Genomic DNA, 17,446 nt, shown 5'->3' with positions numbered 1-17,446 from the left:
AAAGAAAGAGAAGGAGAAGGAGACCGCGGGTGTGCTTTCATTGTTTCTTCCGCTCTTTCATTCTTTCTTCCTTTCTTTCTTCTCTTCTTGCGCACACGTAGAATTTCCTTTTCTCTCTTAGTTGCTTTGTCTTGAGAGAGCGTCAAAATCGAAAGTAAGGAGTTGAAGAAAGCGTTTCTTTCGGAAAGTTTCTTTCAGAGGGAGAAGGAAGAGGAGGAGAACGGTCCTACTTGAGAAAGAGCCCGGAAGAGAGATAGACAGTGACGGTGTGCTTCAGGACAGAATTTCAAGAGTTGCTTTCTTCTTCTCTTCTTCTTTTCTTCTTCTTTCTCTTATCTTCTTCTTCTCTGTTAAAGTCTTCTCGGTTCACAGTGATCGAAGGATCTTGAAACTCAAGGGGAAAAGGAAGAAAATTCAAGGAGAGAGAGAGACAGGGGCAGGGGTGTCTTGTCCTAACCGACTGTTCTTTATCTCGGGACTCCCTCCTTCGCTTTTTCTTTCATTTCTTTAGCTTTTCATTGTACCCTTTTTCACTTCTGTCTTTCTTTCTTCGTCGCACACTCCTGAAAGGTGTTACTTTCCTCTCTTCACGTCCATTGTAAGCATCTTCTCCTTTGGGTCCCCTCCTCCCTCTCCAGTGCGTTGTCTCTCTCCGAGAGAATTCTCTCCTTTTTCTTCTTCTCTCCGGTCCCTCTTACAGTCGATACATCTTGCAAGTATTTCTTTTCTTTCTGTGTCTCTTGGGTCTTCAAGAGAGAGGATCTTATCATGCCTCCTATCGTAATAAGTCTGAAATTGCGTTGAGCTGAGGTGTACATACACTCCAACCTCCCCCCTGCTCTACTCCATAGTTGTCTTCCAAGCCTCCCACGTCTGACGGTTCTACATACATCCATCTATCTCTATATGTCTATATGACCGCTTAACTTTTCTGTCTTTCCTTCTTTCCTTTATTCTTGTCTTCCTTTCTCTTCCATTTTTCCAAGATGTCTTTCTTCGATGATTCGTCATTCTTTTCTGCCTCTTCATCTTTCGGAGGAGCAGCGGGAGGAGGCTTCGGGTCTTCACCCCCATCTTCTCAATTCTTTGAAAGCAGCCATTCCCGTCACCCTCATGACAGTGAATTCTCTTCTCCTTCCCTCTTTTCTTCTTCTTCTTCCTTTCTTCCATCCTCTCAAACGCAGAAATCTTCTTCAACTTCTTCTTCACACCCTCTGAAGACTCCCCTAGGATGTGCCGAAGGGCTACTCCCTGTGACAGTGTCGATGCTTCAAACAGCCGCCTTGCAAATGCAGGCTTCTTCGCGTCGGAAGGAGGAGGAAGAAGAAGAGAGTTTCATGGATGCGGAGAGAAAGATCAACTTATCCTCCGAACACCGAGGAGAAGAAAGAGAAAGAAAAGAAGAAGAAGGAGGTCATAATAAGAGTAAGAAATTTCAGATTCATGGAAATGATGTAGGTCTTGTGTGTCTGAGAGGTTGGGTTTCGCCTCCAGGATGTGAGAAGCTCGCCTCTCTCATTCGTTTTCGCTTTTCGGATGGGACAAGTCTACAAGATATCGAAGTGGAATATGATCTTATGAACTCAAAGGAATGGATAGATGCATGCGAAGAAGAAGAAGAAGACACATCCTGCTGTGTGCTTCTCCCCTCTTCTTCTTTTCAAAAAGATTCGAGAGAGACCTCGGCGGACCTGATCAAGAAAGAAGAAGAAGAAGAGCGTGACGATGAGGAGGGAGAGACTGGCGAGAAGAAGAATAAGAAGAAACAAGAGCAGCAGAAAGAGAGAGAAGAGAGGATGAGTCTAACAGGAAAGACGAGATTCCTACAAGCCGGCTCTTTAGTGAAGGTCATAGGCGGGATATCTACAGATTTGGATGGAGTGGTCTCGATCTCTGCCTCTGTATGTACACCTATCAGAAATCCTCTCGAATTCACACTTACGCACCCTGCTGCGGTCGCTTATGCCGCGGCTCTCTTCTCTTCAAGGCGACGACGTGCTTGTCTTGAGAATGAAAGAGGAAAAGAAGAAGAAGAGAGAGAAGAAGGAGAAATTAAGATCAAAAAAGAAGGCCTGGGTGAAACAGATGAAGGGGGGATGAAGAAGAAATCCAAGATACAAGAAGAAGAACAAGAGAAGACAACTGAAGAGGGCCTAGAGCCTTTAAGTGAAGGTGAGAGACATATCGACCACGACTACTAAATTGAAGATAGATTAAAGATAGATAGATAGGACAGAGTGTGCAGTCGGAGCATGGTGTGTATTAATATGTTTCTTTGCTGATCTATGCGAGGGGTGTAGTAGAGCATTCTTGATCTTCTTCTCTTTCATTTCTTTTCTAAATGTTTCTATTTTCATATATATCTCTCTCTTCTCGGCTTCTTCCCCTCATCGTTGTGAATCTATGTAGAGCTTCATACGTCCAGACGTTATCATCGGTATACATACATCGTCATATATCTCTATACGTATCGATACAACACCTTGTGTAGATTGCTCCTTTATGCAAGCCTGGTGTCTAGGGATCTTTTTCTCTTCTCTTCGTCGTTTCTATCTGAATCTTGGTCCAGGCGTACATACACCCGAGGCTTCATCTACCCCACTAAATATGTAGATAGGGAGCTATCATTCTGAGTTGATCTCTTTTTCTCCCGCGTATGCATGTGTCATAACCCTTCCTGCTTGTCTCCTTTTCTTCTTTCTTAGCTGTGAGTTCATGAAATGACTCTATTACCTCAGTATCATACACCTTTCCATCTATCTATCTTCAATCTGTCTATCTATCTATCTTTAATCTATGTCTCTACCTATCCGTAATCTTTCTCTGTCTTTCTATGGAGTTCCTTCCTCGTTGTACACATATCCTTCAGGTGTCTATCCATACACCTCATGGAAGTCGCGGTTTATGCTCTATCACGTGAAGCGCAGCACAAAGTTTCCCTTCAACTTCTTCGCCTCATTCATGTGTTTCTGTGGTGTACATACACTCGAACAGAAGAAGAGTATCAGCTTTTAGTTGACTACGGCCATATCGAAGATCCAGTACAGAGGCAAGTCATTCTTTTCCTTCTTACGCGAGGAGGACAGGCGAAGAGAACGTCCAGAGCGAAGATTCTCAAAGAAGGATGTGAATGCGCCGGCAAACCAAAGTGCTCTTGTAAGTTCTTTCTCTTCTTTTCTTTCTTTCTTTCGTATTTCTGGTAGATATCCTTCCTCCATTCTTCCTTTCTTTCTTGCCTGTCACTCTTATGGATTTCTTCTTTCTATTTAGATGAAGTCCACCATAGGCATCATCATTCTTGTCTTCTTTCTTTCATTAGGGTGTACCTGTAGCTTCTTATATCTCTCTCACAGAACGGACGGGTGTATAGCTCTCTATAGCATAAAGTCTTGACTGTAGAGACAGAGGAAACATGATAGATACATGTATTCTGCCATCCTTCGTTCTCGCTTCCTTCTTTCCCTCCCTATTCTCTCTGACTCCATCTATCTATCTCTTTACCCTTTATCTATCTCTCTATCCTTTATATATCTATCTCTTATCTATCTATCTATCTGTCTTAGAGACTGGTTCATCTCTATGAAGGCGAAGCTTCTGAGGTGGAGAGAGAAGGTCATCTTTCACTTGGAAGTAGGAGAAAGAAAGAGAGACAGAGAAACAATGAAAGAAGTCTACCAACATAGTTGGATAGAGGAAGAAGAGAACGTTTCTGGAGAGAAGAATCATGAAGAGAATGAACTGCATGCCATACCGTCCCATGTTCGTTTCGGGGGAGTAAGAAGGAGTCGATACTTGCATGCATGCATACATCGATCTTCACTCCAGTCTTCTTTCTCTTTCTATATAGAAGAAAGGGAACGTTCATTGATGACTCTTGCATCCTATCATCTAGGTACGAGGTCTCTACCACCTTGCAGGGAGAACCAAGTGTACATACACTCCAGAACACATACACCTGATCCACGCAGATATAGAGAATTAGAAAAGAAGGGAAGTAACTCACCTCTCAAGGGAAGTAATAGAACTCACAAGTCTTTCGTCATTTGATACTTCCTGGATACGAATGAGGGAGATGATCTCTTTCCTCTTATCTATATGAGATTCCCCATGGACTCGCCTTTCTTTCTTTCTTGTTTGGAGTGTGGACTTCATTCGACGTATGTGTGGGTGGTGTGTGTTTCGGGTGTATGTACACCTCGTGCAGCGGAACAAATAGAGGAGGCTTTACGAGAGCTTGAAGAATCAGCAGAAATTGTGGAACACGCCGGATTTATCGCTCTTGCATGCTAGTGAACAAGATCTTTTCAGAAGGTCTCTAAATTCCAAGATGACCGCTAAGAAGAAGAAGAAGAATGACGAACACGAAGAGACGGCTATACAAAAAAGGCGTCATCTTCTTGGGGTTTTCTTCTTTCTCTCTTTTTCTTCTTCTTTACTCTCATTATTTAAGAAAATAATGCTCCCTTCTTCGACAGAGCGGCGGGAGTTCCTGCAGTCTCTAGAGAAGAAAAATCTTCAGTGAGAAGGAGATGGATTCTTAAAGATTCCTTCGAATTGTGAAAGACACTCTAGATACTCACTTCTCTACATGTCTATCAATCTTTCGTCGATGTCTCTCCGTACCTATCTCTCTCTCTACTGACTGGGTTACCGCATCCTTGGAGTGAGATGGGTCGCTGTAAGAAAGGCGCCTAGAGAAAGAAAGAAAGAAGACGGGAGGTGACGATTCCTAGGAGGGGCTGAGAATTGTCGAAGATGACTGGATACGTGTTTGGTGCTTATGATCTGTCTATCTTTCTTTCTACTTTTGTCTCTCTCAAAAGATTTCTCTTCTTCTTTTTCGTCTTTTCTTTCTTCGTTTTTAGCATTGGAATTGCCATACAAAGAGAGAGGGGAGGGAGGCCAAGGGTTGCATCGATAGAAGAGAGGAGAGAAAGATTGAGAAGAAAAAAGAAGAAGTAAAGACATAAGAGGTGTGGGTCATCTGTAGATAGATGATCGATTTTCTTATCTTTTTTCTAGAGGGAGATAAAAGCTTTCATCTGTCTCTCTGTCTGTCTGTCTCTGTCTCTTCATGTGGCTGAGGGAGGTGTATGTACAGCAGACGAAGAGGGATTTTCAAAGATAGTCATATGAACCTTTGTCATTTCTACAGAAGAAGATCACCAGAAGAGAAAGAAAAGACACAGTCACTTTCTTTTCTTCTTTCTCTGTTTTACTTTCTATCTATCCATCGATCTTTCGTTCTCTTCTCTTTTCGATTCTAAGCATGAATGAAGAATGGCTTTCAAAGTCCTCTGAGTTGTTTCGCTTTCTTTCTTGCTTTTAACTCCAGATGACAGGAGAAAGAAGGGAGCAGAGGCACAAGCATCATAGGTTCGGTGTTTGAGGTGTATGTACATCATCTTGGCATCTACTGGTGAGAAGACACATAGCTGGCTAGCTAGTTGGCTAGCTGTAGGTATCGAGTTAGAGGGGTATCGACTTGTTTCCAAGCAGTTTTGTTTGAGTTTCTTCTCTCTTTTTTCTTTCCTTGCTAACTTTACATTTTTTCTTTGAAGAGACAGTGAGTGACTGGTCTCCTAGGCAAAAGAGGGGGCAGTAGTCGAAGGCAAAGACGAAAGAATCATTGAATACTGTGTTTCTTCCTAATGTTTCTTCTTCTTCTTTTCACCTGCATCTTCCTGTCTTGGTTCAAGAAACGAGGCTAAAAATGTGGCTAAGGAGTACAAGAGACCTGATCGCCTAAAAGCTTCTCTTTGCACGGCGATGTAGGTCCATACAGCTCTAGATACACACATAGACAGACATGTCGCATCGATACACATACACGCCTGTACACATGAAGAGCCACATATGCGCATAATACATAGAAATACATACATACATACACTCATACATGTGCCGAACTCCTGCCAGGCTGTCTTAAAGAAGAGAGGGTAGCGTTCATCTAAACAACTCTGGTCTCCAATTGCAACAGTCTACATGTTTAGCTCTAGAAACTGAACTTGTTACAATTCTATATGGTCTTCAAACTCGTTTCTTCTTCTCATCTCGATGACTCAAGACTCACCCCCCTGCGAAGACCACGGAGAGGAGCAATAAATCAACATACATCCAGAGGGTGTGTGATGGAGGAGAAAGGAGGCTCGATATATAGAGTCCCCTCTCAGGCTGTCTGTTGCATGCATGTGTGAGAGTATAGGTATATAGAGAGAGGTAGATGCGTGATAAACCATCAACTTTCCGGGGACATGAGAACTTCGGGTATAGAGAGAGAAGCACCTATCCCCTACCTAGGTAGTATATATCTCTTTCCTTGTGAATGCATGTAGATTTAGACAGATATACATGCTGCTGGAGATTCTATCGGACGTCGTCTTCTTTCTTGTGTCTGAAAACCCAGGGAAGCTCGTCTTCCAGCCGACTCTAGAATCTCCATAGCCTGTCTCTCTCTCTTCCTCTCCCCCATCACGGTAGGTTACCTGTCACCCAACAGCCTTTCTCTCCCTCTATCACTACAGCGTCTCTCTCTCTCTTTCTCTATCGTCAAAGCAATCTCTTTCTCTATCACGGTAGTGCGTCTTTCTCTCTATCAACATACCCTATCTCTCTTTCTCCACTCGAGGATGGTCCCTAGAATGGCAAAGGGACAGAAACTACAAAGAAGAGGTGGAGTGAAGTGTATCGATGTCTAGCCAGGCTCTTGTTGGAGAATCGAAGAGCCTTCAATTGAAAAATCCATGAAGTCTACCTCCCCTCCATGAAGAAAAAGAAAAGGGTTAAGTCCACTGACACTTCTCCTATGTACTTCGAAGCTCAAAGTTAAGAGAAAATCGATCTTTCTATCTCTTTTTCTTGGAGTACGTTTAAGAAGTCTATCACCTGACGACGTATGGGCAAAGAAAGTAGTCGACCACTTAAGAAAAGAGTGTGAAGGAGACGAGAAAAAGAAGAAAAAGGAGTCTATCAGCTGGTATCTTAGCGAGAAAAAGAAGTCTCTCACTCGTGCAGAGAGTGTGGGAAAGGGAGGAGTAAGTCGTCTCTGGCTTGTATGTAGGAACATACGAGAGATTCATCGCCCAACTCTACTTTCTTCTTTGTTTCTTCGTAGACTGAAAAGATCCTCCTCTCTTTATTCAAGAAGAAGAGCGTTTATCACGGGCGGGGAAGTGATCCATAGAGATGGGAGGAAGTCCGGCATAGATTGAAAGAGAAAGACCGAAGGTGTATACAGAAAACACTTTCTACGCCTCCCTCCTGTCAGGAAGATTCGGACCGTCAAGGCCAAGCGAGAACATGCAGTGAATGTATCGAAAGGTTCATTGGAGACTTTCTTTCGGTCTTTTTCTCAGTCTAGCTTGTATGCTTTTGTTTCGCTTTCCTTGTCTTCTTCGTCGATTCTCACTACGAGATCAGACAGATAGAAGAATTCTTCTAGACAACGAGAGAGAGAGAGGGGTGGAGATGTGAGCTTACTTTCAGGAGGAAAAGCCGGAGAGAGACAAGAGTTCTTTCTGAGAAGGAAAGAGACAAGGAAAGAGAGAAGGAGGGAGAGGTGGAGATGTCGGCTTAGGACGTTGCTGCCCGGAGGGAGAACAGGGGACAACGGAACAGACAGTTGACTGTATGTGTTTGAGAAGATGAAGATGATGTACAGACAGAAGAAGTAGATCTCTCTCTCGTCCGAAGGAGCCTTGGCAGAATACAAGGAGCCGGCTAAAGATATCAAATAGGACGGGAAGACAGCAGGTAAAGAGGCACATAAGTAGGTACTTCCTCGGGTGTATGTACACCTCCACTGTATGTACACCTGAAGTCATGGCGCCCCTTCTGATGTTATGACTACGAGTACTCATTCCTATCACGACCAAGCGCTCCACGTTTTCTGGTTTTCTTCCTCTCTTCCTTTCTTTCCCCATCACTAACTGACGTCTCCTTTTTCGAGCAATTCAAGACGATCATCTGACTGAGCTTCCTCTCATCATCCACTAGCTTTCTCATCTTGTTGGTCCGTTTTCTTATCTCCTGAAAGGTCTTTTCGGAGAGGAGATAAGGGGAAGGAAGGGCCTGACAAGACATTCACACACCACGGCTTTCCCGGGCGGGGGTTGTGTCCCTCTTCCCTAGACTTGTTCGAAGGACATGCGTTTCTTTCTGAGATCCTTTCCTAAGATCAAGTGCGAAGAAGAAAGAAAAGAACACGAGAAGAAAGAGAGAAGTGACTTCTCTGGATCATGTTGAACGGAGAAAGACATTTCATCTTTCCCTGTCACGTTTGATGGGCTTGTTTTTTTACAGAAAGAAATGAGTCTACGAAAGAGAGAGAAAGAGAAAGTAGTTGCCATCGGCTAGAGAGAAGAATCGATCGATCATCTAGAATTGAAGAAGATTTCTTTAAGGATGAGATATTACAAGCTAGTTCCCAGATCTTTCTCCTATTTCTCTCTATTTTGCCCCAGACAATCTGACTGACTGTTCTTTCTTTCCCATCCGTACGTCGTGTGGTGTTGTGTGAAAGATTCAAGTAGGAGAATCGACAGGATAAAAGACGATGACAAGCCTCGATGTAAGAAATATGTTAGATACCTACATATCCACACACACTCTCTCTACCTCTCTGTTTCTTCTTGCTATAGATCTTCTTCTACAGAAAGAATACAGTTGGCACGTAGATACAGACATAGATAATGTATCTATATAAACGAAGAATACAGCAGAGAAACAGATACGTCATATAGATACGTAATCCTTGTACGTATCTACTTCTCAGCTGTCTTTTGTCTTTACAAGGAGATACACAGGAAAAAGAAAGAGCTAGATAATAGATAGGCAGCATCTCCCTATGAATGAAGAGACATGAAGAATCTAGAAGACATAAAGATAGTGGTGCTTCTTGTATGTGTAAGAGATAGATAAATACGGGTCTTGAAGAAAAGCGCAATTGATAATTCTAGGAATAGACTGCGAAAGAGTTACGGAGACAGCGAAAGAGACAGATATGACTTCCAGGGTTCTCTTCGTCAGACTTCTTCTTATAGAAAGTCCCCCTTTCTGAGAGAAGAATGGACGAAAGTGTCTAGCAGATCAACAGATAGATATCTCGATAGACTTCTTTCTCTCTTTTTCGGCTAAACCATCCTTTCTTTCGGGTTACGAACCTCTTTCTTTCCTTTCTTCTTTCGCATCTTTTGAAAGAGAGGACATGAATCCTTGAGTGTCTCTTTTCTCTTTCTTTCTTCCTCTCGCCTTCCTTTAAAGAAGCAAAAAGCCCCAGCTTTTCGGAATGAACTAGACCTACACACACAGCCTTACCCCGACTGACATGTATCTAACGGCCCTCACCCAACTACTACTACCACTACTACTATGCCTATTATACCCTACTACTACTACGACTATGACTGCTGCTAGGACTAGTACCTCTTGGCTATGACTGTCTTCTCTCTCAATCTGTCTATTTGGATTGCATGCATAGAGAAGAACAAGAAGAAGGTTGCGTCATAAGAAGGAATGAGTCGACCAGCCAGTCGGTCCCATCTTTCTCAGGGTGCTCAAATCCTAGGTCTCTCACACTCTCCCGCAGTCGTCGAAGCATTCATTCACTCCAACACCCTAGGGTCGGTATTCCTATCGAGAAGAGAGGAGATATTAAGAGGCAGGTAGAAAGAACGACTTTTTACATTCTTCTTCTTTTTTCGCGACTTTTCTTCTCTTCTTTCTTTCATGTCTGTGTTCTTCTCTTTCTCTTTGTGTCACTCTCTATTCTATTCTTTCATCTTCTTGTCAAACGAAGAGAAGAAGATCTCTCCTTCCTCTCTCATAGATGCGACGTAAATACAGAAGCTTGGAGACCATCCAGGGGAGCTCGCTGTGATTCTTCAAAGAAGATAAGATATCTTCTCTCTCTTTTCTTCTCCTTTTCTTCTTTGGTAAAAAAGGAATGAAGAAAAGATCGACTTTCTGCGACATTTCAGGAGAGAAACAACGAGCTGTTTCTCTCTCTTTTCCGCTCGCCGTGGAGAATGATGAGGAATGTTTGAAAGGAAAGCTCTCAGCGTTTGCATCTGACCTTTATTCTCTTGCTTCGCTTTTTTCTTGACTTTCACATAGCCGTAGTCATACGATGACCGGCAACGTCCCTTCTACGTCACATCCTTCAGGTGTATGTACACCTGAGATTCCCGGCTGTTGGGAGTTGAATTCTCGCAGAGGTGGATATCTTCTTTCCTGAGGAGGATTTTGTGACTCTCTTCCTCTTTTGTGCCTTTCTTCTTCTTCCTTCTCCTTCCTTCTTATGTTTTCCTTCCTTCGAGGGAGTTTCTTTGCCATCTCCCGTCTCTCTTTATGTATCTATCTGGCTCTCTTTAGTCCGTCTACTTCTCTATCTTCAATCTGTTAATCTCTCTATCACTAATCTCTCTTCAGTCCCTCTGTCTGTTATATCTTTTTTCTCCTCTCTGTGTTGGGCCTTCAATCTGTTCATCTGCTTGTTGTGCAGCCTCGTTTCTCATGGCTGAAAAGAGAGAGTCTACAGAAAGAACAAGCTTTCTTGTCGTTGTCTCTCCTTCTCTTTCCTGCTTCTTATTCATCCGTTTCCTTGTTTAGTCGTTTGTTCTGCCTTTCGTCTTTCCTCCCTCACTTTCCTTTCTCTCCGAGGACTTCTAGAAGGAAGAACGCCTTCTTCTTTGATCCCCAATTTACTGATGTGTATATCCACCTGACTTCCCTTTACTAGTGTACGGGATCTCCTTCCCCTCTTTCTTCTTGCTTATACCCCTGTCCTTCCATTCATTCTCTTCATTCCTCAACAGTTTTCACTTCACACCAGTCACTTCTGCTAGGCAATCTTTTCTTCTAAATTGGGTCCTATCTTTCTCTTTTCTGCCACACAGGTCTTCTCGCAACATTCTCTTCTTTCTTTCTTTCCTTCTTTCTCCTTCAGGGTCATCGTGAAACAACTCCTTTTTATGTAGAAGAGAATTGTCATGCAGAAGCTCTTTTTTCTCTTCACTTGTTCTGTCCCTCTGTCGTTTCTAGAGACGTGCCAGAGATCTCTCTCTCTTCTTATCCTCTCGGTATGTATGGAAAGAGATAAGAGAAGGAATAAGGCTTCGTATGAATCGATTGAGTAGTCCTGCTTCTTTCTTCATTTTCTCTTTCGTGTGTCTCTTCTCAGAGGTCCTTCACTCTCCTCCTCTTCTCCTGGCATCCCCCGCCTCCTTCTCGAGTGTCTTGACACCTCGTTTTTCTTTTCTTTTCTTTTCCTCTCTTCAAAGAAAGATGATTGAAGAAGGCGTTTCTCTCCTTCTTTGCGCGACTAACAGTCCTTTTCTTTTCTCTACCTTTCTGTGAAGAGACAGCTATAGAGGACACCCAGAGAGCGACGTGTATTTTCTCAAAAAGAAGAAGAAAGAAAGAAAGAGTCTTTGTTTCTCTTTCCTTTCCAGAAGCACCAATCTCGTGAGGTGTATGTACAGACACTCTAGTATTCTTGTATTATCTTGTCTTCACGGTTGTCTCTCTGTATGGTCTCCAAGAAAATGCGGGCTATCGCTTTTTTCTTTTCTTCATCGTCTTCTTATTCTTTCAGAAATGAACTCTAGTCAAGATGAACGAGGAAGAAAAGAGATATGAGAAATGCTAAAGAAGAAGAAACAGACGCCAAGGAGATTTCTCACCTTTCTCAGAATCTTCTTTCCTTCTTTTTCTTCAGGATCGATTCATCCCCCCTTCACCTCTCCAGCCAATAAGATTATGGCTAGCTCTTCTTCCTTTCCTTCAGATGAACCTTCTCTCTCTTCTTCTCGAGATTCCTCAATTTCTTCCTTATCACCTCGCAGAAAGACACGTCATGAAAGACGCTCCTGTCCAAAGGTTTCTGAAGAAGATCCCAAAACAGAGAAATCTCTTATTGCCGAAAAAGGAGAAATAGAAGAAAAGCATTCCCTAGATCTTTCGCCTTCTCCTTCTTCTCTCGGAGAGAAGAAGACACGCACCATCCCCTCTGATCCGACTCAAGATATGCCCTGTAGCCCTCCCTCTTCTTTCTCTCTTCTTCATGATGAAAAGAAGAAGAAGGAGCAACCTTCTTTAGACACACAAGAAAAACCGAGAGAAGAGATGAAGAAAGACTCGCCTAGATCTCCTCCTCCTTCTTCTTCTTCTTCGCGTGGAGCTAGTCATAGACGGACAAGCGAGGCAAAAGAAGAAGAAGAAAGAGAGGACAGGGGACTCCATTCCAGATCACAAGAGAAAAAGAGACAAGCAGGACATGCAGAAGAAGAAGAAGAAGACTATGAGATTTCTCGTCGCTCACGAGACGGAGGAGATCTTCGGTCTGCGAAAGAAGAAAGAGAAAAAGACCAAGATTCTTCTTCCTCAAAGAAATCTCTGGTCGTTCTTCCCCCTTCGCCGCCTAAGCATTCGACACCTCTCAATCGACATAGATCTCCTATAGAGGTACGACTCTGTCTTCACTGATACTTTCGTAAATCGCACATACATCTCTCTCTCTCTCTCCGTCTCTCTTTCTATATGTCGTTATACAGATGTATGTGTATCCAGGTATGTCTTCGTGCATACAAGCAGATCTCTGTGGAAGGGCTTCTACCTATATATATATATATGTATATATATATGTATATGTATGTATGTATATGTCTCTTTCTCTATCTCTGTATATATATAGTGTATGTGTTTGCGTATGTGACTGCTGATGGGTATAGGAGAAGGCAGGAGCTATTTTGTATCTTGGTGGCTGTTGCAGTCTAAGGAGTTCCTTTGAAGCTTCCTTTCTCATTCATTTCTTCTGTTCTCTCATATAAGATGAGCGATCCATCCTCTTTCTTCCTTCACCTTTTCTCGATCCAATCGACAGTTCGTCTCTCTCTCTCTCTCTTGTCTCTGTCCCCTTGGCTCATCACTCCCTCCCTTCTGAGTTCGACGGTCTTGAAGAAAGGCTCTTATCTCTCTCTGTTTCTTCTCTCCCTCTCTCTCTCCTTCATTTTTCTCCTTCTTTGTCTGTCTCTTTCATCTACGAGCTCTGTATTCGAGAGTGAAGAAGACGTTCTATTCTCTCTTTCTTAAGGACAGTTCATACACGTTCTATACAAGCGCACAGAGAGAAAGAGAGAGAGAAGAAAAGACACAAGGAGAAACATTTCGTGAGAGAGAGATTTACGGAGATATATAGTTCTAAACGAAAGAGAGAATATATGTCTCTATGTGTATGTGTTCCTTTCATATCCATGTGTCTATGGCTTCTTCACTTCGCCTCCTGAGAATGTGCCGATCTGGAGGGCTGCTGCCGTGAGGAGTAGGTGGATGATGTATGGCTAGTCATCTCTTTTCTTCAGTCTTTTCTACTGTACAGACACCTCAGCTTCTTAAACCGGAAAATAGATTTCTCTTCCATTCTCAGTCACTCCACGTAACCGTAGATATCGTATATATATGTATATTCATATTATCTACACAGACATACTACTGCATCTATCTCTCTCTCTCTCTCCATATATATCCACATACATACATACACGTAGGTGTATATACGTTTATCTGTGTATATATAGATGTGCTTAACTATGTCTCCATCTGTCTCTATCTGTCTTCAAATCTACCCACCTGTCTACGTGTATGTGACTGAGTATCTCTATCTACATAGTCTACGTGTGCATGCGTGTAGATAGATCCTGTAGGTGTTGATGGAGGTCTCTGCATGTGCGTATGTATGGTGTTCTGCTATAGGGAGGGGCGGGGATCTTATGGAGACCTGCAACGACCGCAGGGGGGGGTGTGAAGCCTGAAGATCTGCGAGGTTCTACATTCTCATTATCTTCCTCATCTATTGGGGAGTGCGAGAGAGAAGGAGAGAGAGGGCCTGCGACCAACTATCATTATCGTACTGAGGGAGGAGACCAGGAAAGAAGTTCTTCTTCTCATCAAGAGTCAAAGAGAGATAAGAATTCCCCTTCGTCTTCTCCTCCTGAAGACGCTATTCCAGATGAGAAACAAGAATTCCCCCTATCTTTCTCCCCAAGTGTCAATCCTTCCTCTTCTTCTTCTTCTTCAACATATCCACCCTACCATACAATTTTATCTCCTTCTTCTGCTTCATCCTTTCTTCATCCTCCTCCTCCTCCTCCTAAGTCACCTTCTTCACCCACAACCTCTCTTTCTTCTTCTTCTTCTCCTCTTCGATTAACTTCCGCCTTTAAGTCTGACCTTTCTCCCTCAGATTCCTCTCCTGACGCGCATTCGTATCAGCCTCGGCTTTCTCCTTCATCTCTCTCTTCCACATCTCCCACTGCGTCTGCTCGGCGTCTCCCCTCTTCCTCAGCATCGACGTCTCCCTCTTCGCAATCGAGACCATCGACGGAGCCTTCATCAGAAGGGAGAAAAGCTCGCGGGTCTTCTCAACTTCGTGATCGGCTTGTCTCTTCTTCCACTGCTGCTGGTCTTCCATCTCCCCGTGGAATGAATAACGACCTAGAAAGAGGTCTCGAAGCGAGAGAGCAAGAAAAAGAAGATGATGCTCAAGCAAGAGAGAAAGAAAAGGAACAACTCCATGACGAAGAGGGGGACGAGAAGAAAGAAGAAGAGAAAGGAGACAGATGTTTGAGAGGTCGCGGAGAAGAAGGAGGACAACAAGCAAGAGGAGGAAGTCTAGGAGAAGAAAGAAGAATCCGAAATGTTGACTATTATCAGAGAACCTCCTCTAGTCATGCGCGGCATCATCATGGCCCTACACCGAGTATGTCTTCTTATTTCGTTACTGCAGCGCCTTCTCCTTTGCCTGCAGGATCCGTAGTAGTAGCGGCGGCTTTACATGCTTCTCATCATCCACACTCTTCTTCTTCTTTTGTCTCGAAGCCTCCGGGTTCCTCTTTATCTTCTCCTCTCTCTTCTTCATCGTCTTCTTCTCGCTTCTATAATAGTGTCATACAGCAAGGATGGCTACAGAAATGGACTAATCTCGTATCTAGTTGGAGACCTCGATACTTCTATGTTCTCCCAGGCCTCTTCAAGTACTCCGTACAGAAAAATGCCCCTCCAAAAGAAGTCTTTCTGCTCAATCAATGCATCATACGACTCTGTCCACGTAAGACTTTAATCTATCTTTAATCTATCTTTAATCTATCTATCTTTAATCTATCTTTAATCTATCTATCTTTAATCTATCTTTAATCTATCTATCTTTAATCTATCTAGATAGGTGGGCTCTTTAGTTGGGTGTTTTTTGTGATGAGGCTGCTCGTGTCTTTCTTCTTCTTATCTCTCTCTCTCCCTCTCACTCTTTCTTTCTCCTCTCTTTCTCTTTCTATCTTTTTCTTTCTTATCTCTTTCTTTCTTTCTTTCTCACCCTTTCTTTCTTTCTTTTTAACAGATGATCCGGTTCGTTTTGAAGTGGAGGTGATAGATCAGCAGATTCTTTATCTTCGTACCGAGTCAGTCGAAGAGAAACAGCTCTGGTATGCCGCTTTCAAGCAGGCACAGCGGGCTCTCATCAACTGTACTCCCTCCCGTCGTCTCTCTGCACCCCTCTCATCTTCTTCCTCTTCTCTAGCAAGAATGGATACTTCTTCTTCTTCTCATACGGGAGATCGAGGAAGAGGCAAGGCCGTCCTACGACCAGGAGCGGGAGCGGGAGTAACGGCTACTTCTGGTACCAATACTACTTCTACTGCTTCTTCAAGACCAGAGAGACGAGAGAAAGGAGACGGAGGAGGAGGAGAGAAGTCTTTAAGAAGTTCACAGCGAGCTAAGGAGGGGCCAGGGACGGCTGATACCACCGCGAGGTAAGCTCAACTGAATCCTCATGAAACAAAAAGAAAGAAAGAAAGGGAAAGACACATCACTCACGCGAGGCAAGAGAGGAAAGAAAAAAGGAAGGAGAACAAGACCGAATAAGAGACCAATTAGTAATAGTCTACATAGTATTATCTATCTTTAATCTATCTATCTTTAATCTGTCTATCTATCTATCTATCTCATTCATTTGTTTCTTTTTCTTATGTTGATCTGTCACCAGCCTTTTTCTTTCTTTTCCTCTTCTTTCTTCTTTTTTCTTCAGCCCTAGTAGTCTAGATGCATCTCGTCGTACAGTTCCTTCTTCTTCTTCTTCAGTCCAGAAGACAAGACGGTCACCTACTGAGTCTCTTCTCTCTTCTTCTTCGTCTTCTTCTTCTCCTCCTCTTCCTCGTTCTTCTTCTGCTTCATCTTCAACTCCTTCTTATTCTCATCCGTCATCTTCTCCCCGCACAACAGCTAGCATCGACACTTCTTCTTCTTCTTCATTATCCTCCTCTGACTTTTCTTCTTCTTCCTCAGGTAATCCAGCTAGCCTAACTTCTCCTCCTCCTCCTCCTTGCGCAAGCGCAGCCGGGGGTGGAGGAATGGCGGGAGTTTTGGCTGGAGTAGTCGCTTCAGGAATGACCTACGCAGCTGCGTATGCCACAAGTAAGCTCCGCGGATCTCTTCTTTCTTCTTCTTCTTCTCCCTCTTCTTCGGGAGCAGGGACAAGTAGTGGCGTAGGAGGCGTATCTCATCCATCACGTCGAACGATCGGCGAAGAAGAAGAAGAAGACCAAGAAGGAGGAAGTGTGACGGGGGAGAAGATGAAGAAAGATGATCGAGAACATAGAGAAGATGAAGAGGAAGAGGAAGAAGAAGAAGAAAGAGATGGAAGAAGAAGAAAAAAAACAGGGACTTCTTCTTCTTCTTCTTCCTCTTCCTCTTCTTTATTACCTTCTTGTTCGCCTCGTCTTCTTTCGTCTCCTACCCTAGAGACACAGAATAGCGACAGCTCCCTCTTAGATTCCCTTCTCGGCAAGGAAGGAAGCCCGCTCGTTCTTCTTCTCGAGCATGTCATCTCGTCGCGTCAACAAGTACAGGTACACAAGAAAGAAAGAAAGAAAATTGAAGAAAGAATGACTGAGAATTTGACGAGCTTTTCATCTTTCTCATGAAGGGAGTTATGATGGTCGTAGAGGAGGATGGATGTCGTATATAGGTCGGTCACAGCCTCTTAACTCGTAGGCGCTTCGATCTTTCTCCACTTTTAAAATATCTCTCTCTCTGTATATGTAGGTGTATGTACATATGCTTATGTGCTTGTATATAGGTGTACATCTGTAGGTACATATATGTATCTACAAGTTCCGTATCAACACGGACGTGTGTATGTGCCAGAGAGAGGTCTGTAGATTTCGCCAAGCTCATATGCTGCGTGGAGATAAGAAGCAGCTTGTATTCTTCTTCTTTCTTCTTTTTCTTTCCGTTTTGTCTTTCTTCTCTGTAGGTAGCAACGAATGAAATAAGGGCTCTCCAGGCAGGGGCATTGAAGGAGGTTGGGACTATACTCAACAGTAAGCTCACACATACACCCACATACGGAGGGACATAGACACATACATATCTATACATGCATGCATATATATATATA

General features: G+C 43.3%; 2 protein-coding genes across 2 annotated transcripts in view; both read left to right on the top strand.

The window, feature by feature from the left end:
• The first annotated feature begins 16 nt into the window (after window positions 1–16).
• On the top strand, window positions 17–5,577 carry CSUI_010127 (uncharacterized protein). The gene is made up of 3 exons (XM_068070232.1): window positions 17–2,172; window positions 2,995–3,156; window positions 4,205–5,577. The coding sequence occupies exons 1-3, from the start codon at window positions 987–989 to the stop codon at window positions 4,288–4,290; spliced, it is 1,434 nt and encodes a 477-aa protein (XP_067917793.1). The 5' UTR covers window positions 17–986; the 3' UTR covers window positions 4,291–5,577.
• A 3,976-nt stretch (window positions 5,578–9,553) lies between these two features.
• CSUI_010126 (oxysterol-binding) overlaps window positions 9,554–17,446 on the top strand; it is a gene marked incomplete at its 3' end in the record, with an annotated part of 12,026 nt that continues 4,133 nt past the window's right edge. Inside the window, exons 1-5 of the mRNA XM_068070231.1 lie at window positions 9,554–12,462; window positions 13,750–15,103; window positions 15,389–15,800; window positions 16,076–16,895; window positions 17,303–17,369. Coding sequence (XP_067917792.1) covers window positions 11,641–12,462; window positions 13,750–15,103; window positions 15,389–15,800; window positions 16,076–16,895; window positions 17,303–17,369 — 3,475 coding nt within the window. The remainder of the gene's footprint in view (window positions 12,463–13,749; window positions 15,104–15,388; window positions 15,801–16,075; window positions 16,896–17,302; window positions 17,370–17,446) is intronic.

The sequence above is a fragment of the Cystoisospora suis genome (genome assembly GCF_002600585.1).
Source record: "Cystoisospora suis strain Wien I chromosome Unknown contig_6712, whole genome shotgun sequence".
Lineage (NCBI taxonomy): Eukaryota > Apicomplexa > Conoidasida > Eucoccidiorida > Sarcocystidae > Cystoisospora > Cystoisospora suis.
Note: the sequence above shows the minus strand (reverse complement) of the source record. Positions and strands in the feature narration are given on the sequence as shown.